Genomic DNA, 24,371 nt, shown 5'->3' on the forward strand with positions numbered 1-24,371 from the left:
ATTTACTAAATAATTACTGATATTTGCATGATGCATAGGACTGTTAACCAATTACAGGACCAAGAGAAAGTCACATGTTACACTCTGTGTACAAAGTCAGACAATTAAGTTCATGAACTTGACCTAGAAAAAGTGCTACATACCGCACTGCTGAATATCACTAGGGTCATCTTCAAAGTACTCTCCTTGGCAAGCTATGCACTGATATCAGTCCCTAGTCCACCCTCCAAAGCAATTTTGGAACTCTTTGTCTGGATTGCACCTCAGAGTTCTCATCTGACAATTAAGTTTGTGAACTCTTCCTAGAAAAAGCGCTTTGAAAGATGGACGAGGCATTGATGTTAGTGCATAGTTTCCCAAAGGGAGTGTCTGGAAGATGATCATGGTGCAATTCAGCAATGAGGTATGTAACACTTTCTCTAGGATGAGTTTGCCAACTTAATTGTCCGCCCACATATAGAAAGTCTTATTTCAAGTCAGATGAACCTAAAAGAAAAAGGTATTAAGTTTAGCTTTCCAGACATACACAAATAAAATATTTGAGAATTGAGTGCTTCTATCACAAAATACTGGAAATAAGACAACGAAAATTACAAATTGATTTAAATTGGTACAAATGCTTTGGCGTCATAGGGCAACTTTTAAAGCTCAACTTTCATTGTGTTTCCATGTTGTTCCCATTATGTTAGGTAAAGTCTCCTTGGTGGGTGGCTCACCACCTCTCTGCCTAGACTGGGTTATCAGAGGTGCAGGGGACAGCCTGCATCCATTGCCATGTCGAGCGGTTGCTGGTCAGAAGTCGCACCTTTTTTAAGGGAACATGCATTTTCAAAGCCACTGATTATTAAGCCCTCATTCAGTCATCTTATTTGCAGACTCATTTTTGAGCCTTGTTTGCCATCTGGGATGTGTTTTGAAAGAGAACTGAGGCCTCTTCTTGCTTCTATGTTTAGCAAGCCATAATTTCCACTAATAAATTTTTAAGATAGTTTTTATTTTCTATTTTAAAAAAATAGTCCTAGAGTCAGTCATTTGTTAAAAAATGTGTTAAAAATTGACTAAAGGTACACTAGCCACAAACGATTTAAATAGGTGTTTTCTCTGAAAAAAAAATTCCATTCAAAATATCAGAAATGTTTTTAGAAAATAGAGACAAAAGATACACATGGTTTCTAAATAATTCAACGCACCCTAATTGTTAAGTGTTCCTCAGTAGTAATTCATCTCCAGAACAAGCAAGTACGAATTCAAAAGAAAATTTATGTATTATAACCAGAAAGTAATACAGAAGACTGTAAAACAGAATTAATCCTCTTCTTCCTATGCCCACTCGCCCTTTCGCAGTGGTAGTCATTAACAATTCCATGCTTATCCTTCTCTCCTTTGTCATCCCTCATGCAAACACATGGATATTCATGTTCTCCTATAAAAGGTATTTTATTCCTCCCCCAAATGGCTTATGTGCCAACATGACTCAGTAACTCGATTTTTGCATTTAACAATATACAATGAAAATTCCTCCTGGTCCAAACATGTTAATCCTATTCATTATTTTGTCAACCTAAAATAATCAAAAGGGTCAGGATCTTTAGAGAGAGTATTCACCTTAATCAAGTCCTATTTGTTAATTTTTGTTGTGAAGGCCACTGAAGTTTTGTTATAAAATCTTTCCCCAGTCCAACATTGTCAAGAGTTTTCCCCACACTTTCTTCAAAGATTTTATTGTTTTATGTCTCAGATTTAAGTCTCTTATCCATTTTCAGTCAATTTTTGTAAGTGTTCAATAAATCCCCCAACAATAAAAAAAAAAAAAAAATTAAGTGGTAAAAGGTGTGGGTTGAATTTTAGTCTTTTACATGTGGTTATCTAGTTCTCCCAGCACCATTTGTTGAATAGGGATTCTTTTCTCCACAGTATGCTTTTTTTTTTTGTTTATCAAAGATCAGATGGCAAGTAGAGACTGGTTTGATCTCTTGGGTTTTCTATTCTGTTCCACATAACTATGCCTCTATTTTTATGCTTATACCATTGTGTTTTCATTACTGTGAACTTGTAATATAGCCTGAAATATGGGAGGGTGATGCCTCTGGGTTTGTTTTTTATTGTTTTTATTACTAAGAATAGCCTTAGCTATATGGGTTTGTTTTTTGGTTCCATACAAAACAAGCTGTGGTATATATGTATAACATGGAATACTATACAGCCGTAAAAAAGTTGGAGACTTTACATCTCTTGTATTAACCTAGATAGAGTTGAAACACATTCTTCTTAGTAAAGTAGAAGAATGGAGAAGAGGGCAGCTCCTGTGGCTCAAGGAGTAGGGTGCTGGCTCCATATACCGGAGGTGGTGGGTTCAAACCCAGCCCCAGCAAAAAAAAAAAAAAGAATGGAGAATAAAGAATCCAATATACTCGATTTAATACATACTCTCATAAGAGAAAAACTCAATTCAAGTTTGGGGCAGGGGAATGAGGGACAGGGAGAAGGGAGAGGGATGAGTGATTATGGTATATGGCGCACCTCTTGGGGGCAGGATACAATTATAAGAGGGACTTTACCTAACAAATGCAATCAGCGGAACCTAATTCTTTGTACCCTTGATGAATCTCAAATAATAATAAAGAAAAACAGAGTATTTAAACACAAAGTGTGAGCATGGCCAACCCAGAAACACCAATTCCAAAGGAATGGAGTCAGCATTCTGAAGTAGGGATGTTAAGATCTCCTTTATACAGTCAGAGACAGAGACCTTTTTAGCAAGATTACATTTTTCATACAAGATTGGGGCATAGTTATGGCAGTTTGGTTATGGGTGGATAGTATTTCTTTTTGGAAAGGGTACATTTAACATTTTTTCATAGAGAATATAATAGTCATGGATTTTCTATCATCTGCTCTAAGCAAAGCAGGACAACAAGGAGAAGTTAATCTATAGCAAGGGTCATTAATTAAGAAAGCAAGAGGTTTTCTTCCCTGATATAATTTAATTCTCTCTTGTCATTGTACACAATAAGAAAAACGAGAAGGTGAATTAATCTGTAATCTGAGAAACAAATTAGAACCCTATGTCGTACTCAGATCACAGTCACATCTCTCTCAAGGCTTTAAAATTATGTTTTATTTCAGTTTTTAATAACTGAAAAATAGTGCAGTGTAGGTATACGCAGCTTGTATGTCGCAGGCCTACTGGTGGGTATTCGGGGTTTTGTAGTTTTTTCGCCACTACCAACAATGTTTATATACATAGCTCCTTAGGTCTGTACCTTTGTATCTGTTCAGATTGATTCTTAAGAGCAGAATGGCAGGATTAAAGGCTCTCCCAATCAGCTGTCAGAGTGCAGAAGCCACAACCTTGCCAGCACAGGTTATTATCCTGTTTTTGCCACTTTGCAAAGGCCTGAGATGAAAAAATAGTATATCTCTGTCATTTGAATTTGCTCTTTCCTTATTACTAGTAAGGTTAAGTGTCTTTTCATATTTCATTTGGCCATTGCGTTTTCTTGTCTGTGACTTGCTTTAATATTTTCTATTTTATTTTTGCCAAACATGTCATGACTCAGAAATGCATATTTCCATTTCCTTTAGCATTTATTTTTCTACACAGATTTCGAGAGGAAAGGGGATTTTCCCCGGTACATTGTCAGGAGCAGCATTTGAAATGCTAAAGAGTTGAAAAGAAACTGGAGAAATGTGACTGTTATTGAACTGATTTGCTGAGAGTAAAGGGAAGACCATCTATACCGCTGAACAATGCTTTTCAAATATGTAAGCCTCTGAGTCTGGCTGCAGTCCCTATGGGCATAGGTCCAAGCTTGACCTATTGGTGGCTGCCTCAGAGCAGCACTCTGTAATCCTCCCAGTAGCCTTCATGTTGTGTAAGGACCAGAGAACTTTATCACGTGCAGAAGTCTTTCTTACTATCTCCCGGGTGGCCAACCTGCAGGCGGTGGGATGCTTGCTGATTTTGTGAGGACATGTTTGCTTATGGCTGGTGTCCAATATCATGAAAAGCGTTTTTATTTTATTTTATTTTATTTTGCTAATCAGCTTTCATTAGTGTTAGTATATTTAATGTGTAGCCCAAGACAACAATTATTCTTCTAATGTGTGGCAGAGACAAAATAAAAAAAAGGTGGACATCCCTGGCACCTCTTTCTTGAAATATGTCTTGGGGACGAGTTACATCTTATCCTGCTGTGTGTTCATAGTGGATGTCTCCCATTGTCAGGGGAATTTTTTATTTCTTGAACTGACTCTAAAGGGTGACCCAGTACTTTAAAAGATCAATGAACACAGAAGGACGGACCTAGGATGGAATGTAGCCTGTCCACTGAAGCTGGCTTCACAGTACGGCTTGTATCTATCTCATTTCCTCAGGGCCAGGGGGAGATGAGAAACAGGTCCTGGAGCCATTGGTTATAAGATTGGGTATCTCACAACTCAGGTAACCAAATAAATGAATGGAAAATCTAGTTCTCAAATAAGTTTAGATGGTGTGAAAATAAAAAGGAACAGGAGACAGAATAGAATGGGTTTCTTTTCTTTTTAATTGAAAGGAGTGTGACTTGGTGAATTTGAATTTATAAGAATTTATTACCCTGAAGTTCTCTTGCAATATACATGAAACTATCTTCCTTCCTCTTTCAGGCAAAAATGTAAGGTCGGGTGTTATATTTGGAGCTTTATCTTTTATTAGGTTTGGCTTTCTTTTTCATGTTGCAGTAGAGGTGAATTTGAATATGTGTCTGTGAGGGGAGTGCTGTGAACTGGGGACAAGATATAGAGAGAAGGGTGATTGCAAAGTTTAGATGGTCTAGTTATTTTTGATGGGCTTATCCCCATTCCTGCAATCTTTTTTTTTTATTTTTCTTATACAATGTGGAAGTTTGTTCAGTCAAGGAAGTTCTAGGAGCCTATGCATCGGTAGCAAGGACTATTTTTTGTTTTTGCATAACTATTTGTTTACTTTTTATTCATAGTGCTGTGTTTTTCTGATTCTATTTTTGGGTTGTTTTGATCTGACTTGCAGTCTGATCCAGTATGCATCTTTCATGTATGTCAAACCGTAGCTTTTGAGAGTAGTGAATAATGGTTTGATGGGGGAAGAATATACCAAATGCTTTCATCTCGTATTTGAAATGCAGGAAACTGGAAAAGATTTGTGATGAATGTTTTACATCTTTTAACTGAAAATTGACATAGTGTTTGTCTCTGTGGTTTTGAGTGTGGCCACTGACATGCTAATAGCACAGAAGAAGCTATTGGTGGAGATCAGGCCATGTGACCCCAAGTCAGGGATAAAAGTGGAGGTCTGAGTGCTCACTCTTTGGTTGGGATACAAGCAGGCCCCACCGGAGTGGAGCGTGAAGCAGCCTCTCCAGGACACCTCTCCCACCCCAGGTGTAAGGAACTTGAGCTTCTCTGTTTCCGGTTTTCATTTCAGGAAACCTGAAGCGTCTGTACTTGCTCCCTTGACCTACTTCTAAAACATTTTTTAAGCAATTTCTACAGGAGTCACAGCTAAGTTGAGCTTTCTTGTATTGTTATATTCTAAACAACATAACTTAACATCGATTTTGGAAAATAGAACACAACACTGTCCTGGTGACACAAAGAGACACCTTTCTACCACAGACAGTCCCAGCGTACATCAGTTTTCAGCTTGTCAGGATGTTGAATAAGACCCTGCTATGGGTGTCTTCAGTTGTCCAATAGAACTAACATCGAGGGTCACCTGTTATGTCATGAAAAGCCTGATGTATCTTAAGTTTTTAAGCTTTACTTGTAGTTTTTCTAAGGAAGTAGGGATTTAGGACTTGGGTTATTTGGGATTCAAAGGTATAGACTTGAGCAGAACATTGACTCTGGCCTGATGGAGTCCTTGACAGGGCAAGTTGCAGAAATAAAAATGTTGTGATTGTATCAGTGGAGCTGATATTCTGATGTGTGCTGATTGTTGCTTTTCTGCCACGTGTCATTTGCTACCCCCGTCAATGTCCATTGCGTTGGTTGTAAGTCTTGGTTGTTTTATCACTTCAACACTGCAAGAAGTGAAACCCTGGCTGAATATCAGATTTAATTTGTAGGCACTCGAACAGTGTGTATGTAAGGCCATGATAACTATTACATTATTTCATAACTATTTATGGAGTACCTTGTATGAACAAGGCAGTGGTGACACAAAGAATAGAGCACTTCGTAATCTAAAGGAAGAAAAAGACGAGGAATCGTGTGATCAAAATACAACATATTAATTGTTACAACATTTTAGAGTCATCTAACTCTTTTTTCTTTACGATGCTTAGACAATAATCTCTTAGTGTTCACTTGGTTTCTCAAGTAGATTTTGTTCTGAGGAGGGAGAGAGCACAGAACTTGCCTGCAGATATTTGGTCTGTAGTCAAATCAGTCTCCCAGGAGATTTGTTCAGAGAAACTCTCATCCAAAAGGCTCCTCAACCTAGTGTGAGCTGGTGAAATAAAATTTCTAGACCTAAAAAGCCATATGGAAGGCTTCAAATATGATCTTTCTCAAATATTCGGATAACCTGGAATTCCCAGCCTGAAAGGTCAGCTGGTCTTATACCATAATTAAAGCTGTGTTATGATGCAGTGACATTTCCTGAAGTTAGCCCAGTGATGTGATATCCCAAAGCAAACCACTCGCATGGCCCTGGGCAGTGTCACTTTAGCCATAGGTGAGCAGGTTCTACGTGTCACCCCAATGCCCACACCTTCCGGTGCACTCAGGAGCATCCTGCTGGCACAGGCTGGGCATGGGACCAGGAAGACCTCCAGTTAAGGGACCAGGCCTGGCTCCCTGAGATTCCTGTCCCTGAAGGTGAGTCCGGGTCAGATCTTGGTCACAGAAAAGGTAATTTAGTTTTATGGGCATTCTGGAAGCCTTTAACTGGTTTGAGCTCCTCAGAGGTCACTGATCCTTCAGAACCTGTGTGGTATTTAATCAATTGCTGGGTATTGAATACTTTCTGCTGTTTTTAGTATTCCATTGAACTTTGGTGACTTTAGCAATACACAGTTAACTTGACAGTTTTATATCAATAGTTTCTTTCTTCTTGCAGTCAGCAGATGGTCACCTCAGGGCGGGGCATGATGGCTCAGACCTATAATCTTAGCACTCTGAAAGGCCACGGCAGGAGGATTGCTTGAGTTCAGGGGTTCAAGACCAGCTTGAGCAAAAGTGAAAACTCGTCTCTACTAAAAATAGAAAAACTAGCCAGGTGTGGTGGTGCACACCTGTAGTCCCAGCTACTCAGGAGGCTTGAGACAAGAGGCTTGCTTGAGCCCAAGAGTTTGTGGTTGCTGTGAGCTACAATGATGGCACTCTAGCCTGGGCAACATAGTAAACTCTGTCTCAAAGAAAACAAAAAAAGGAGATGGCCTGGAACATATGCATAAATAAGAAATGGAAGTGGATGGTTCCTTGTATTTGTAGTTCTCTATCTGTAAAGCGCATGCCCCTTCCATTTACAGCCAAAGTTAGATTTTGACCTGTCACAAATCTTTCTTTAGAGATTAGAGTCATCTATTTGGATTGTCACCTAAGCAGCATATTAAGAGAGAGAGAGAGAGAGAAAAAAGGAAACATGGAGTATAAGAATTTAATTTAATCTGCTACAACCCCAGAAGCATCTTGAGATAAAATTCTTAGGAAAACACATAAAATCTTTCTTTCCTTAGCTACTTACTACATTCTCAGACTGACCATTATAGACATAATTTCTTTCCTTAGCCACATTATTAAATGAAACCAAAGCTTTAGAAAACAATACTATTAATAGCAGCAGCTCATGTGTTCTTCACATTTTAAGAAGAATGAACATTTACAGGATAGGGTGCCTGAAATGTTTTCTAACTTGTTAGCTATAATTATAGTAACATGCAACATTATATGTCTTAGTATAATTTATAAGCAATGCGTAATGTTGTTTATGCTATATATAGTACAGGATCTGACAATTATGTTTGAGAATTCATCCTAGAAAAAGTGCTACATAATTCATTGCTGACTATCACTACAGTCATGTTTGAAGCACTCTCCATGGGAAGTCATGTACCAATGCCAGTGCCCATTCTACCCTTTAAAGCAATTTTAGAACTCCTTTTTTTCGACGATTAAGTTTGGAGCTCACCACTGTGCACTTATGTTGGAAGCACTGTACAAACAATTTGGTAAGGTTTCATGACTTTGGTGTATCAGTATTTCATAGCTGTGTTCATGTTGACATGTGGTGGAGGCTTGCTGAGTAGTATTCATTATTGTTGCATGTTTTTGTGTGCCATACAATGACAGCTTTGAAGGGTGGACCAGATGCTGACATCACTGCATAGCTTTCCAAGTGGAAAACTTCAAAGGTGACTATGGTGATATTCAGCAACGAGGTACATAGCACTGTTTCTAGGATGAGTTCACACACTTAAGTGTCAGACCTTGTGTGGGTGTACGTGTATAGTAATGTATATAATAATATATATAGAAGGTGAAAAGGCCAATAATTTAGATCAAATTAAGGCAAACAATGTGATACTTATTATTCTAGTATTGTTGGCAACTTGATAGGAGTCTTATAAGAGAAACTGAGGAGGAGGAGAGTCTTTTGAGAATGACAGAGTGGGACTGAAAGCCTCTGACTGAACAGAACATGACTGAGGAACACTGCATGTGAGGGCCCAGCTATCTTAGAGGCTTCTGTAGGAAAACTGTAGGCAGCCCAGCTGGAATCATCACTTGCAGCCAGCTGTGGAAGGTTCTGAATGCTTGTATCAGAATTTTAAATCTAGGCTAGAAGCAATGGAGAGCCACTAAATGTTTTTTGAATTGAGTTTTGACATGATGAAAGTAATGTGTTCAAAATATTGAGTATTTATGTAGATTGGGTGGTAGAAAAAGAGAATACTCCTTGGAGGGAGGTAAAATTTGGCTAAGATTTCAGTAGTCTGAGTAATGATAAAAGCCTGAATCACTGTAATGGCAATGAAAATTTAAAGGAATAGACAAATATGACAGATATTATGAAAAAGACATCAAGAAGCCTTGATAGTTTGATTTTCTTATCTTAGAGGATTAAGTCAATGAACATTAGTTGAACAAGTCCTCTAGGAGAGAGTTTGGGAAGTGTAATCCACCCTGGGCTCTTCCCAGCACTCCACATGCGGAGGCTGCAGCTACTGAAGCTCCAGCCCCTGGCCTTCAGTAAGCCCCAGTCCTAGGGAGCAGAGGGTTTGACAGGAGTCTTGGGTGGGATAAGAAGACATTTTAGTTCCTGTACAACCTCTGCATGAGGTGGTGTGATCAAGTCAAAACAATGTGAACCTAACAGATTTGCATTTAAATCTCAAGTCTGCCACTCATCCACTGTGGTAGCTTGCTCAAGCTACTTAACTTTCTAAATTATCATTTTGTCTTTGGAACATGAAAAACATACCACCCATGGAAGACAGTTCTGCATAGATCTTTTGCAAACAAAGACAATGACTGCCTTTTTTTCTGAACTACATTTTCAGGGATATGTATAGCGAACAGCTTTAGAAGGCAGAGATGGAGCAGAACTCTGCTTTGCTTACTGTCCAGGGTGGTAAAGATAATGTCTTCCTCCAGTGCAAAGGGCAGATGGGCTTACTGCCTATTGGAAAAGGTTTGAATTCTCTGAGCTCAGGGTACTAAAGCTGGGAAGGAAATTCATTGTGTGTGCAGTATGAATTTAGGTCCCTCCCTGTCACCATCCGTGGGACTTTGGTGTCAAGAGGAACCACCCTGAACACAATGTTCCTGCTGCTTGATGTGCTGGAAGTCTCTGATCTAGGAGTCTTGGGTCTCCTGCCAGAGTCCATGACACTGGGGCAGAAGAACTTTTTAGTTTGCAAGTTGGATAAAATTTCAAACCCTTTATAGTGCCTGATGCCTCCTGCCTAATGTGTTTCAGGGGCTGGGGGGGATGAGACAAGATAAATATGTAACACACCTGGCACATAGCATGCTGTTAAGGAAAACCCACATTTATTCTACATCTTCCTTTAAGAGAGTAATTGAGCAGCTGTTGAGACACTGGTAGCGGCAGTTATGCCCTGCTCAGTATAGTTGCAGAGTCAGGGCAGATCCTTTGTTTGAGGGACAGGATAGATCTTGTAATGATTCATAGAGAAGAATCCAGCAAAGTTTGAGAAGAGTCGATCATTATGCTGCCTGGTTGCAACTGAAGGTCTATGGTCCCTCGTTAACTTAAAGAGAAAGGTATCATTAGAAAGCAACACAGCAGCCTGGCAGCAATCCATTGTCAATTTTCCTAGGCTTGAGCTGGAGATACGGACAGGTAAGCATAGTTCATGGAGGGCGAGAGAGAGAAACTTCTGTCTAAGAGAATGGCAATCTGAAGGAGATGGTGTAAGAAACTGTGCCTGTCAGAGGTTTCCAGACGGGATTGGTGGAGGAGGGAGGGTCACCCGGGCAGTCTTTGTTTGTACGTACGTATGTATGTATGTATTTATTTTTTGAGTCAGAGTCTCACTATGTCACCCTCAGTAGAGTGCTGTGGCATCATAGCTCAGAGCAACCTCAAACTCTTGGGCTTAAGTGATTCTCTTGCCTCAGCCTCCCAAGTAGCTGGGATTACAAGTGCCCACCACAACCTCTGGCTATTTTTTTAGAGACAAGGTCTTGCTCTGGCTCAGGCTGATCTCAAACCTGTGAGCTCAGGCAATCCGCCCACCTTCACCTCCCAGAGTGATAGGATTACAGGTGTGAGTCACCGCGCCCGGCCACCCTGGCAGTCTTTTGACCTCTGTCATCACTTAATGCCTTCCTTTGCACACTGTAGTATGGCTTTTAGGGCATCAGCTCCAGGTGACTGTTTTTAAACCGTCTCTGATCAGTGGCTCCAGGCACAGCTAGAATATTTGCTCTTTCTGTGGGCTGCCCCGACGTCACCATGCTGGGACAAGTGGGCATGCCAAGGTGAACAAAACTGGTTTTTTGTCAGTCAGCTGCTTACACTCTAATAAGGGAGATAAGATGTGTAATCAAATACACATAACGCAAGGGAGGAAGGCACAGGGCATGAGAGCGGGACAGCTGCTCTCCCAGCCTCAGTCCCATGCCACCCTGGCCCTTCCATCTTACTGAAGGGAGCTTATGCCGGTGCAGACAGCCTTAAAGCCCAAAGGGCAGGGTGAGCCACCAGGCCCTAGCTTGTCGTTCAAAGCCACAGGAGCCTGCACAGAGCTATGGGGACAAACAAACCTGAGCGTTTTCTTCAGGATCCCACAATCTTGTCCCCACCTTGTGTCTCTGACACAGCTTTATTTATTTCCCACTGATACTCTTGAACTCTGAGGCTGGACTTTACCTCTGACAGGCTACTTAGCTTTTCTGAAAACAGTCCAGCTTGTTTTAGATCCTTGGCTTTGGGCTTAGTCCCTGGTGACTTCTGTCATCAACTTGGAGGCACAGAATCCTCAGCCACCACCTGTGGCTGTATTATCCCAGTGGAACCCTGGGTTCTGAGTTGGCCTGTGCTCTTAGGAGACCTGCCCATGAGAGGCCAGGCAACTTGGGTTCAGCCTCAAACATTGGAGTAGAGAAGGCTCATTTGTCATTTCTCATCGTGGGTAAAGAAGAACACAGCTATAAAGACAAGCCCCAAGCCTGCAGTTGTGGTGTCTGCCAATCTTCCCAAATGTAGAACAACCCAGAAACTCTGGGAAACCAGTCTTGTGCCTTCATCTCTAGGAAATCCCTGACTGGTCTCTCCAGAGATATTTGCTGTAGTCCCCGAAGAGTCTCTAGGTCTTCTGGTTGAGCCGGGACCCTTGGACTTTTCCTCTGTGCATAATACCCACTTGTTCCCAGATAAGCTACTAAAAAGGCCAAACTTTAATAACCAGGCCTGGCTGCAGAGTGCAAACAGAGATCACAGACCAACAGGTGGTAGCTCAGTCCATCTGTCTTAGAGAATCCAAATGCCCGGAACAACATTGCTGTGTCAAGGGTGCTGGGGGCACCATGTGGCTGGGTAACTGGATGACAACCAGTCCCCATAGCAGCCCCTCTACAGAGTGGAGGAGGCTGGACTCAGGAAAAGCAAAGAAGGAAATTGCCATTTATTGTCCAAATATGGTTTAAGGTCCTAAATCATTTATATCAGACAAGATCCTAAAAGCTGTATAAATGGCAAAGTGACCTTTGTAGGCTCTGATAAAGTCAGTTTGGGACAACAAATATTTATGGAATGTTTAATTAACTTAATTTGTGGTCATGGCAAATCTTTTGAAGTTGCAGAGCTGAAATTCAGTAGAATTCACAATGATCTCTCTTATACTTGAATTCTGTGATATCATAGAATTATAGAAAATTAATCTTTAAACAAGGGTCATTAATTAAGAAGGCCAGAGGTTTTCCTTGATAGTCTTTAATTCTCTCTAGTCATTATACAGAACAAGAAAAATAAGAAAGTAAGTTAAACTATAACCACAGAAGTTGTAGCAATGTGTGACTCAGATCACAGTTACATCTCTTTCAAGGTTGAAAATGTTTTGGGGGTTCTGGCGGCTTTTAAATTGTAGTTATTTTCATACCTGATTCATATTTGCCAACATTTTATTCACTATACTTTAAATGTTTGTAAGATAGGGAAGGACATAGGGATACAGGATTTGGGGCCAGACAAGGCTAGGTAGAGCCCCGCTACTTGAGGCTGAGCCCCAGGTCCCATGAGTGCTGGCCTTCAGCTATGGTGCTAGGACCAGACCATGGTGACTTCTCAGTTGGATCTGGTTCAGTTTTGTGTGTTGTCTCTGAATGTGGAACTTAAATGGCCAATTGTGGGTATAGTGACAATAGGCATATGGTACCATTCGGCAAGTACTTGAAGGCCTCCCTACTTTCCAAATACTTACCTCCCTTGGCCAATGGAGAAGTGAAATTCTTCCTTTCTAACCAGATATTTCATTATATGTTATCTTCATTAAAAGATATATAATTAATAAATTATATATATTTCATTGCATAAAATGGCTGTCTTTCAGTGCAAAATACTCATATAGCAGGGTCGCAGAATTTATTCACACTATATCTTGGTATGCTACCTGTGTTCGGTTTTCTTTGTAAACCTATACCTGAACTGGGTATGAGCCCCTGGGCTTTGGGTAATGGGAAAAAAATCACAAATCCTAGTCTATTCCAATGCATTCATTTAAAAAGCCCATTTAAATAATACTTAATTCTTTGGTAAAAGTATCTTCTAGTTCAGATTTCTCCTTTTTCAGCTCCCCTTTTTCTTTGTCTCATCTAAGGAGGGGATCTGGTATGTCTGATACCATAACTATAAGTTAAAAGCTGCCAGTATTTGGTATGTCTGTTATATGGAAGCAGGAAGGAACCATGGAGTGTCTTCCCTTCTGGCTCTTCAGGCAGCTGGCCGTATGATGTCCACTAATGCTGAGGTCCTCATCTTGCCTACCTCAGGTGGGTTTGATCCAGTAGCCCCTCCAAGCTGATTCAGCCTTGTCTTGGCTCTCTCTTGTGGTAGGAAATTCTCTTTATTTTTTCTGTCCAGACCTTTGGCCAGAGCTGGTTATCCAGTTTCTGCTCCAAAGGCACCAACCCCTTGCTTAGGTGGTAAGTTTCTCCCTAAGTACCCTGGGACATTCTGCTCCTAAAAGTGGTTAACTGACTGCAGAAAAATGAGTAAAGAATTAAGCATCAAGGGCCTACTGCCCAATTCCACTGCACCTGCTGCTTTTATGTGATGTGACTATGTACCAGGTTGGTGTGGGGTAGCCTGAAGATCATCCTTTCTAGAGTTCAAGAAGGGGCAGGCTGCCTGTACTAGTTGGGGACCAGGAAAGAAGCGGAGAGATGGCATGCTCAAAAGGAATGCCTGATTCCAGAGATGTTAATGAATTGACTATTAGAAAAATATGACCAGAGTTAAGGGCAACCAACAGGGGCTGTTGAGGGGCCTTGGAACTATAGCAGGAGGAAATCGAAGACGATTCCTAGACTGGAGGAAAAGGCTGAGATCTTGGAACTGAACTAGAGCTGGACTGATGGCAGTGGTGGCCTGTAGTCATTAAAAGCTGAGACTACAGAATACAGCCTGGCAGGGAAGGAGGCAGTCAGAGATGGACACTCACTTCTGCCCCCACCCCACAGGCCAGTGGTCAGGGAATCATATTCATATAATCCTTTGGTCATCTCTGGAGCATAGGGGTGGGTGGAGGAGGGTGGAGAGTGGGAATAGAGGGATAAAGAGAATACCCAATTATAAATCTAACACATTCCATCCTTTCTGGGCCAAAGCCCAAAGAGAAATGTTGTATGTACACATCTCAGGGCGCCTCTCTCCTCATTCTTTCTCCCTTTCTTCTTTCCCCCATCTCCCAGGGACAGAACAAGAGGTGCACACATGCTTGGTAAATCCTGGTACACTGGGTGCCACAGGGGCACTGCTTGGGCTGGACATCCTGGGGGTGGCTCAGAAGAAATATTGGAAAGGAAGGATCAAAATAATAATTATTTCTGAGAGACGAGACTAATATTGATTTAATTAACAATGGATACTTTTATTGTCTTCTGCAATGAAGAGATATTACTAATTAAAAAGGAAGTTAGTTAGCCTTGAACCTGGCCTCTGATATAGAGATGACTGCACAGGGTCTGATGAACTTGGGTCTGCAACATGCCATGTTTAATAATGTATGTCCATGTGTTAGCAGAGACACAAGGGCGCATGTGGTACACTGTTGATTCACATTGAAGGATGTGAGCAGGATAGCCTCAAGAGTAGGACCAGCTTCAGAACTATCCAGGCTTGTGCCATATTTTTACTCGCTTTACCTGACTTTATAGGATCATTGTTTACTTTTCTCTGTTAACTTTAGACAAAATAATTTTTTTAACTGTTTTGTTAAATGGTAATAAATAAAAACATTCTAGTGGCAGGGTATTTTGTATATTTATTTACAAAATAAGGGCAAAAGTGCAGAAAATACTCATGCACGGAAAGTCAGCCCCAGAAATGAAGCATTGCCATTAATCCTCTGGGGTAACCAAGCGGGTTTCTGTTGTTCCCATCTCCCTCCCTCCCTTCCTTCTCAAAGAAAAATCACACGCCTGAATTTTTTAACATTGCTTGATTTTTAAAATAGTTTTCATTCCTAAATAATATTTCATTTAGTTTTATAGCCTTTGGACTTCATCTAAATGGAATTATACTTTATTACTCTTCTGCGACTTGTGTTTTTTTACCCAGTATCATGTTTCTGAGCTTTGTCTCTATAGGGCTGAAGTTCGCTCATTTCTCTCTTGCAAAGCCTTTGTAGGGTAAGGGCACCCCCACAATATACTTAGTGTGGTCTTGTTTATGAACTTTTGGGTGCCTTACAGTTTGTTGCTACTGTGAAAGTTATTATCAGTGACCTCTGATGCTCCTATGTGAGGTCTGATGCTTGCAGATAATGTGTCTGGTGTCTATAGTGGAATTGCTGGGTTCTAGAGTATGGGAATGTTCAACTTCAATAAATAATACTAGATTATTTTCAAAATTATTTGCACCTGTTTATATTCTTGTTAGCAGAGTATGAGTTTTTATCGTCCACATTGTCACCAGCATTCAATAATGTCACACTCACTTTTTAACTTTCTGCTAATCCAGTGAGTGTGAAATGATTTAATTTGTATTTCCCTGAACATTAATGAAGTTGAGCATGTTTTCTAAGGTATATGGACCCTTTGTGATTTCTCCCCGCAAAGAATCTGTTTGGGTCTTTGCCCCATGTGTCTATTGGATTATTTCTTTTCTAAATTGGTTTGTAGAAATTCTATATATTCTGAGAACAAATCTTTTGTTTGTTCTATGTGTGAGAGATATCTTCTTTGAATCAGTGGTTTGGCTTTTTATTTTCCAGGTAGTGTGTTTGATGAAGAGACATTCTTTATCATAAACCCAACCTTTCTTTCATGGTTTGCCCTTTTTATCTTGTTAAAAAAAAAAATACTTTTCCTATACAGACGTCCTAGACATAAACTTCTAGGTTATCTTTTAAAATGTTTATAGTTTTGTCCCTATGCATTGTATGAAGGTGTCCAAGACAATTTTGTGTATAGAAATAACTGTTTGTTTCAATGTAATTTATTAAAAGGCCTTCCTTTCCCTGCAGAGGTATAAATGCCCCCAGCATCATGTCAGAAAGGAAGTTTCCACGTATGCGTGGCCTGTTCCCTGGGTCCTTCAGAGAACACAGGCATTTGCGCTAGCCAGATGCTGAGGGGAAATTCTTTATATTTAAAATAATAAAGCTCTTATCTCACAGAACAATGTAGAATTTGAACTATTCTGGGTTAGGCTGGCACACAAGGATGGCAGCCAGAGCCCAGGCAGGTTGCATGTTTTCCTCTACCAGACTCGGTTCATCCATGATGTTTCCTCACAGCCACAGCCGCACCAAGTTCTGGCTCTTACCACATCCAAAGAGAAGCTGAAAAAGACCTTCATATATTAAATTCTGACCTCAAGGTTGTTTTGGACCAGCGAGGCAGCATGCATTCAAGTTGGCAGGTTATGTGCAGTCCCACTTATGGTCGTGAATTCTTAGGGGAGGATTCTTTTCTCCATCCATTCAGTGCCCTGCAGACCCCTGTGTGGGAAACAGAAGGTATTTAAATTTCTAGTTCACCTGACTCTCAGGGTGAATGGGTGGGCCCTGGACTTTGACCTCTGCCCCCTTACACCTGATGAGACAGTGGAAATCAGAGCTGGAATTCACCCTGTGGTCACGAAAGCTTTGATTACGTCTCTGGCCTCCCACTTCCACTTAGTTGTTTGGCGTCTTAGCATTCTTGCCTTCTCTGAGCTCATGAGGCATTTAGGACGATTTTTGTCTTTTCTGAAACTTGTGGTTATTTTTCAGAGGGAGGGTCCGTCAGCATATCTAATCCTTCAGGCTATGAAACAGAAGTTGGCTAAATTCATTTTAAAAATTGCATTCTGTTCTGTCAATTTTGCCTCAAGGTTTGCTGGAGACTGAACCTTTGCAAGAAAGAGATGAAGACGCCGTAGCCAGCGCTGACTTCTCTAGCATACTTTCTGAGGAGGAAAAGGAAGAGTTAAAGGCAGAATTAGTGCAGGTATGTTTATAGTCTTTCCTATCTCTGGATCTTGGGAGTTATTGTTAGTTTGCCATAAGTCCCATGTTGCAATTATGTTGTCTTTCATTTAATAAAATTTATAAATGACTGCATTGCAAGATGATTCATTTTTTCCCAAGGTATTTTTCTAATGCTAATTGTCCTTTACCTATTGGTGTGGAAAAATGAATGTGTGCTGCTTAAGCAACAATAATTAGTTTTAAATATGCGCTTCTTGTTCTTTTTTATACTAGAATACTCTAGAAATAATAATCCACTTACAAAGCTGATGTAATTAGTTTAAGACCATGGTATGGGTGCAAGCTCCTTTTTGTTGTTGTTGCTGTTGATAAGGAGTCTCACTTACTTGGCCCTGGTAGAGTGCTGTGGCGTCATACTTCACAGCAACCTCAAACTCTTGGGTACAAGAGACCCTCTTCCCTCAGCCTCCCAAGTAGCTGGGACTACAAGTGCACACCACAATAAAAGTGTCTCTTTTATTTTTAGAGACAGGGGTCTCACTCTTGTTCAGGCTGGTCTCGAACTCCTGAGCTCAGACAATCCACCCACCGCCCGGCTCCCTGAGTGGTAGGGTTATAGGCGTGAGCCACTGCGCCCGGCCTGCAAGCTCCTTTTTAAGAGCAGTTCTGGTTTTAGGGCAGTCACTTAGCTCAACAAATACTTTGAAATGATTTTTTTTAAAGAAAAAGTTAATCACAGAAACAAAGCTCTAAGGGTAGAGAGGAAAGTTCTACGATTGACTAATTGAAGCTTAATTAGGCCTTGTGCAGTTGTGGGAATCTGGACTTAGAGAGGAAGAGGATGCTGTGCTCATTGTGAATATAAGTCTTTGTTCAAGCCTTTTGTTTGAAGTACCCACCAACCCTCGGACACTTCCCTGAGCAGCCATTCCTTTCTAGCTGGGGAAGGCTGGAGAAAGTGCTCCTCAAGTAGGATGAAACCTTAGAGCCAAAAAAGCAGAGGCCACCACTCCCTGCCCTTCTGTTGTCCTGGCTTGTGGGCAGAAACAAGGCTTTGCCTTCCTGTGCTGGCCTTGGCACAGGCTAAGCATACAGCTTTGAGCTCCACCTTACCTTCTCCCCTCTTAGTCTACTCTGGACTCTTGTAATTCTAACATTCTGAATGTGTGTGTCTATGACAACTCATAAAAATATTAAAGACTTTTCAGGTGCTTTTTCAAGACACACTCTAAAATAATTTCATTTTAAAATAAAAGAGCATTTTGTTCCTCTGGTACAACCAGAAATGATTTCAGTAAGCACAGTGCCTCAAATCAAATATCCTGGGTCTTTAGCCAGGTCTGTCTGTGACCACTGATAGGCCACACGTACCAGGGGGCACAGGCCAAAGTCAGCCTTAACGGGTAACAAAGTCCACGTTTTCTCAAGGCCTGAAATTCTGGTTCATGACCTATTCATATGAACTGCTGCATCCAAAAGTTATGTCCTGGTATAGTCTACCTGGCTCTAAGCTAAAACTTTGCTCCTTTGCAGGGATAGTGCTGGTTTAAAATCAGGTACAATTTCTGTAACAGACCAACTGCTAACAAATGCCTAGACTTTTCTGGGTTCTGGGATTACAAGGATATACATAATACACCATATCAATGTAGGTTTGATTTTTGTGCATTCTATATTTCCTAAAGGTTCTACAATCAGCATGTAATATATTCACAATTAAAAAAAGGTAAACATATAAACTATGTTCAGAAATTCCTATCTCATTTGGCCACTGTAATAAGCTTCCAACACGCTTTATTCCTGTGACTCTTTGAGCCTGACTTCTAGAAGTAACACAAGACTCTCCGTGAATGTGTTCAAGGTACTGGGATCCATGCCTTCATCCTTCAGATTGCCTTAGGCTCCATGCTTCCTGGCTTTTATGCCTGGGTTCTTCAGAAATGAAGCCTTACCACCTGCTGCCAATGGGAGCGTCAAGGTTTCCAGTGGGACAAGGGCGCCGTTGTCAGCCCAGGCCCAGGGGAAGGTGGATAAAGTGTATCTTTGCAGTTTTTCTTCTTCACGTTTCCCTTTCCTTTTCTCTACCTCAGCCCTCTCTGCCTTACGCCCATTCTGTCCTTAAATCTGCTTTTCCTATCCTTTCCGGACTGCGTGTGTGCCCGCGTGTGCATACACAGCAGACCAGGCTCTTTCACGTCACAGATGCATTCAGATGTTACCTCCACCACCAGCATTTAGTCACAACAAGGACACACACACAGCCATCTCAGGGTTTCACCACTGGTCTTATGAAAAACCGCGACATTGTTTAGAGCAGGGTTTCTCAACCTTTTAAAATCTCCCAGCACACTGGAACCTGTAGTTAAACTTCCGCAGCACAATTAAATTATGTTGATCAAAAAAAGAGTAAAAAAGATTATACTTACTGTGCTTTGAACTTCTTTTGAAAATAATTTAATTAATGGTCTTTAAAAATTTTCACGGCACACCTAAGATCCTCTCATAGCACACCAGACAGACACAGCACATGGGTTGAAAATCACCGCTTTATGGGGTGAGCTCCCCTGTCGCACCTCCCCGCAGACATCCTTCCTGGGCTCCTGAGAGCAAGCGACTCCTCTCTGCCTGAGAGAAGATCCTAGTGGGTACCAAGCCACCTCAGAGGCCAGCCTCCTAGATGACTGCCTCAGAGTCGGCACTCAATTGTGGCTGTGACACAACCTTTGTGCCCAGGGACTTCCGATCTCCGACTGCTTTGCTGAAAAGGAGTCCTGGGTGTGCCAGACGTCTGGCCTCCTGTGTGGTCCCTCTTCCTGGTTTTCTCATCAATTCCTATTGCCTTTGGGCTGTGTTGGGGCTGCCCCTCCTGCCACCACCTTTCCTCTCTCCCCTCTGCCTGATCCCTGTTTTTTGTTTGTTTGTTTTTGTTTTTTGAGATAGAGTCTCACTCTGTTGCCGTGCATATAGAGTGCTGTGGTGTCATAGCTCACAGCAATCTCTAACTCTTGGGCTCAAGTGATACTCTTGCTTCAGTAGCTGGAACTACTGAAGCCCGCCACTGCACCCAGCTAGTTTTACTATTTGTAGTAAAAACAGGATCTCACTCTAACTCAGGCTGATCTCAAACTCCCGAGATCAAGTAATCCATCCGCCTCGGCCTCCCCGTGTTAGGATTACAGGCATGAGCCACCTCGCCCGGCCATCCCGCCCTGTTTTAATATTCATTCCCGTGTGGATGTCTGTAGATTCAGGCTGGTCTCATAACTCCAAAGCCACCATATTTTTCTGTGCTTACCAAGTGCTGGCAGTAGGAAGACATCTCCTTTTGACGGGAGACATAAAATAAGCAAATAATGTCTAAACAGTTTACATCTGGGACAAATTCAGCATTTTAAAAGAAGAATCTCTTTTAACATAAATCTATCATTGTGGTCATACAATATGTTTGTTCTTAAAAGTTCCTCCAATGTGAAGCCAGTATCACCTCTGATCTGCTGCAGTGATTTGTGCACAGAAGGTGTGCAATTAATGTTTATAATTAACTTGTATTCTTTCTATGGCTGAAACAAACATTTATATTTATAAATGCCAAAAGTAGAATTTACTTTTTTACAAACCTTATCACTATACAGGGTGGACATAAAGTTCGTGTGTAATTTAAAATAGTTGTAACTTTAAATTGCACAAGAACTTTATATCCACACTGTACAAAGAATTTCTATTTTGTTTCACATATTTATTCTCATTAGTCTTATTATCAGATGCTCCTGAAATCTTTTCTGAAGTCTTTACACACATATTCTATCCTCAGTCTCTCGCTCTCTTTCTCTTTGCATAAACTTGCTCAGTAATTCTGTGCTGCTATCCTCCCCCTCCCACTTTAATTTCACCAAGCTGCATTGCACACTTAGCATTCCATAATGTGTCTTGGCTTTTGAAAAGGATGAAGTGTTGGCATGACTCCTGTAAATTTGTGATTATATAACCATCAAATACTGCCAATGTCCCCTAGATAAAATGACTAAGAAAAATAGGCATCAACAGGAATAGGAAAAGTACCAGCCAGCACTATCAAGTAGGCAGAGGCTGTTTTCAAGTTCCCCTAACCCCTCTGCTGGCCCTTCCCACTGCCTTTGGTGTGTGGTTCCCTAGGAAGAGCTCACAGTGCCTTCCAGCTATCTGTGTCTTAGACTTGCAAAGAAATGCCTTAGGCTCCGGGCCTCTCTCAGCTGCTTCCTCAAGACCTTCCTTCTTTCTTGTCTGAGCTAGTGAACAGCTAATGTGTTCGTAACCCGCGGGTGCTATGGTCATGCCCTTCCCAGATAGGGCATGCATTTTACTCTTAGTTCCCTCAGCCAAAGGCAGGTGTGGGCAGAAGTAGAGGCAAGCCTTGAAGCAATCAGCACAAGAGACCCACATCCAAACCTCATCCTGTTGATTCAGAGTTTATGAAAGTTTTCTTTTCTTCTGGGTTTCAGTTTAAACTTTTGTGTACTCTTGCAGATAAAATAGCAATAGAAAAATAAATTTTCAATCTTATGACAGAAATTCCATATTGAAGCTAAATTGTCAGCTAATTCAGATTATTTGATTCAAATTTTTTCCATTTTATATTGAGGTAAATTTATAGAAGATAAAATTCCCTATTTTAAAGTAAACAATTGGTAGCATTTAGTCCTGTGTTGCATTCAGTCACCGCATTGTGTAACCACCACCTCCACCTAGTCATGGCATGTTTCATCACCCTGAAAGGAAACCTTGGGCTCAGTAAGCAGTTGCTTCCCACTTCCCCTTCTGGGACACCCGGTTTGGATTCTGTCTCTACAGATTTCCCTATTCTGCATGTTTCATATAGATGGGATCAGGCAATATGTGACCCTTTGTGTCTGGCTTCTTTCATTTACCCTGATGTTTTCGAGATTTGTCTATGTGATAGCAGCTGTCAGTACTCCCTTCCTTTTCATGGCTGAATAGTATTCTACTTTATTTATATACAATTCCGTTCATTTCTTGATAGACATATGGGCTATTTTCACTTTTTGGCTACTGTGAATAGTGCTGCTATGAACATGTGTTTAAGATCCTGCGTTCAATTCTTTGGTGTATATACTTAAGAGCGGGACTGCTGTGTGATATGGTAATTCTGTGCTTAACTCTTTGAGAAATCGCCAGACTATTTTTCACAGTGACTGAACTGTTTTACACTCGCATCAGCAATGTCCAAAAGTTCTGGTTCTTCCACATCTTTACAAACACTTGTTATATTTTCCTATTAATTCATATTTAAATAATCAAGTTTAAACATCTCATCTTGGGCATAAATATTTATTCTGTAAGGAGATCTTCCAGGGAGTCAGACAGCAAAAGAACTAGATTATTAGTTTGTAATGAAGAAATAATTTAATTTAAAATTAAAAGGGTCAATGCTTTATTAAGTGGAATCTTAATTAAAAAAAAAAAGAAAAAATCAAAAGAGAAAGAAGTTACTGGTGGCTCATGCCTGTAATCCTAGCACCCTAGGAGGCCAAGGTGAGTGGATTGCTTGAGCTCACAGGTTCGAGATCAGCCTGAGCAAGAGTGAGACCCCATCTCTAAAACTAGCCAGGTGTTGTGGCGGGCGCCTATAGTCCCAGCTACTCAGGAGGCTGAGGCAAGAGAATTGCTTGAGCCCAGGAGTTTGAAGTTGTCATGAGTTGTGATGCTACGGCACTACCGAGGGTGACAAAGTGAGACTCTGTCTCCAAAAAGAAAAAAAGAACTTACTAGATACTTTAATTAATTAATGTGATTTCCTTATACTCTATCTCATTCCAAATTTGATATGACTGACGGAAGTACTTACAATAGAGAGTTTCTATACTACTTGCCTTAGAATATCCCAGGGTGCTCGTTGAATAATTGTATAGTCTGGACCCCCAAATTTAAGATGTTAGACGCTCAGGGCATTGAAAAAGAAGCATACACCTGGGAGTCTGCATTTTAAATATGCTCTCTGGGCAACTCAAGTAAAGGGAAGTTGAGAACAACTAATATAACTAGACCAGAACATCTTATTAGTCAAATGGGCTTTGAATTTCGCCCTTGTCAGTAGGAAAAGTATTTGCAATTAAAGACCTTTTTGTTGGCACAGCAAGATTCTTAGCTCCATAGGAAGAGACATGATTGGCCATTTTAAATCTTGCAAGTTATTGTAATTTAAGATTGTTTTTCTAACTTCTGGGGTTTTCTTAATAGATTTTGGAGTGTGTATATTAGGCCTCCTATAAATACGCTGAAATCTGTGAGAAATACGTTTTATTGAATTGGTTAGAATTTTATTATCAAAACTGAGAATAGACTCGACTAAATAACTGAGTTCATGGAGGTCTCTTCCCTACAAATGCCTTTTAAGATGTATCTGTATTTTTAAATTATTAAATGTGGACTTCATGTTTCTTTCTTTAGGAGGATATTTGGTAAATTGTCACTTCAGTGATTCTCTAAATTACTTTTGGGGGGGGTCTAAATTTTATTAAAAATCTAATAAAAACTGTGGATCCTTTACTCACTCCCCCTCAGATAACTAATAATAACCCACAGCCCTCCCATGATTTTGAATACATTTTGGGTGTCCACGGTCATGAGGTTGAGAATATTTGGATGTTTAAGCCTCTTTTTCCTTTTGTACATCTGCAATTTATTTCTCCAAGTTAAAGTATTTCCCATTCTTTTTATTACATGGTGAAACTATGGGAATCTGAATGTATCAAAAAACCAGACTCCTAGTAATTTCACTTACTCTCAGTGAAAGAAAGGAGGAAAGGTCTCTCAAATAGAGAATTAAAGACTGACATGAAGCCCAAACGTTTTCTGTGATAGAAAAGTAAGAGATACAACCATGGGAAACATTAAGCAACAGATTGACACAGATGAAAAAGTGGAATATGACATGACAACAAGAGTAGAGGACATTAATTTACAGTCACAGTGTGTTCACAGCTAATGGTGAGGCCAAGAGCATTTTCCCTTTGGTGGTCTCAGAGTCTGCTCCTTTTACATAATCAGCATATGTGTGCGTTCCAAAGACATTTGGTCATCAAGAAAAGTCAGGGTTCTAGTGATTCCCCCAGGCTTATAGAAGTGGAATTCATTTTAGATTTTGGAAGGATTTTTATGAACATATAAACAATGTTTCATGAATATAAAGAAATAATGTTAAATTACCAGGACATTTTACAGATAGTAAAACCCCTATAATACTGTTTTCTC

The 24,371-nt window shown here is 40.6% G+C and overlaps 1 protein-coding gene across 4 annotated transcripts in view; it reads left to right on the top strand.

The window, feature by feature from the left end:
* Nucleotides 1-24,371, top strand: part of TPD52L1 (TPD52 like 1) — a 108,836-nt gene that overhangs the window by 46,959 nt on the left and 37,506 nt on the right. For all 4 annotated transcript variants that reach the window (XM_053592820.1, XM_053592822.1, XM_053592821.1 and 1 more), the window contains exon 2: nt 17,027-17,142. In XM_053592820.1, coding sequence (XP_053448795.1) covers nt 17,027-17,142 — 116 coding nt within the window. The remainder of the gene's footprint in view (nt 1-17,026; nt 17,143-24,371) is intronic.

The sequence above is a fragment of the Nycticebus coucang genome, chromosome 5, assembly GCF_027406575.1.
Source record: "Nycticebus coucang isolate mNycCou1 chromosome 5, mNycCou1.pri, whole genome shotgun sequence".
Taxonomy (NCBI): domain Eukaryota; kingdom Metazoa; phylum Chordata; class Mammalia; order Primates; family Lorisidae; genus Nycticebus; species Nycticebus coucang.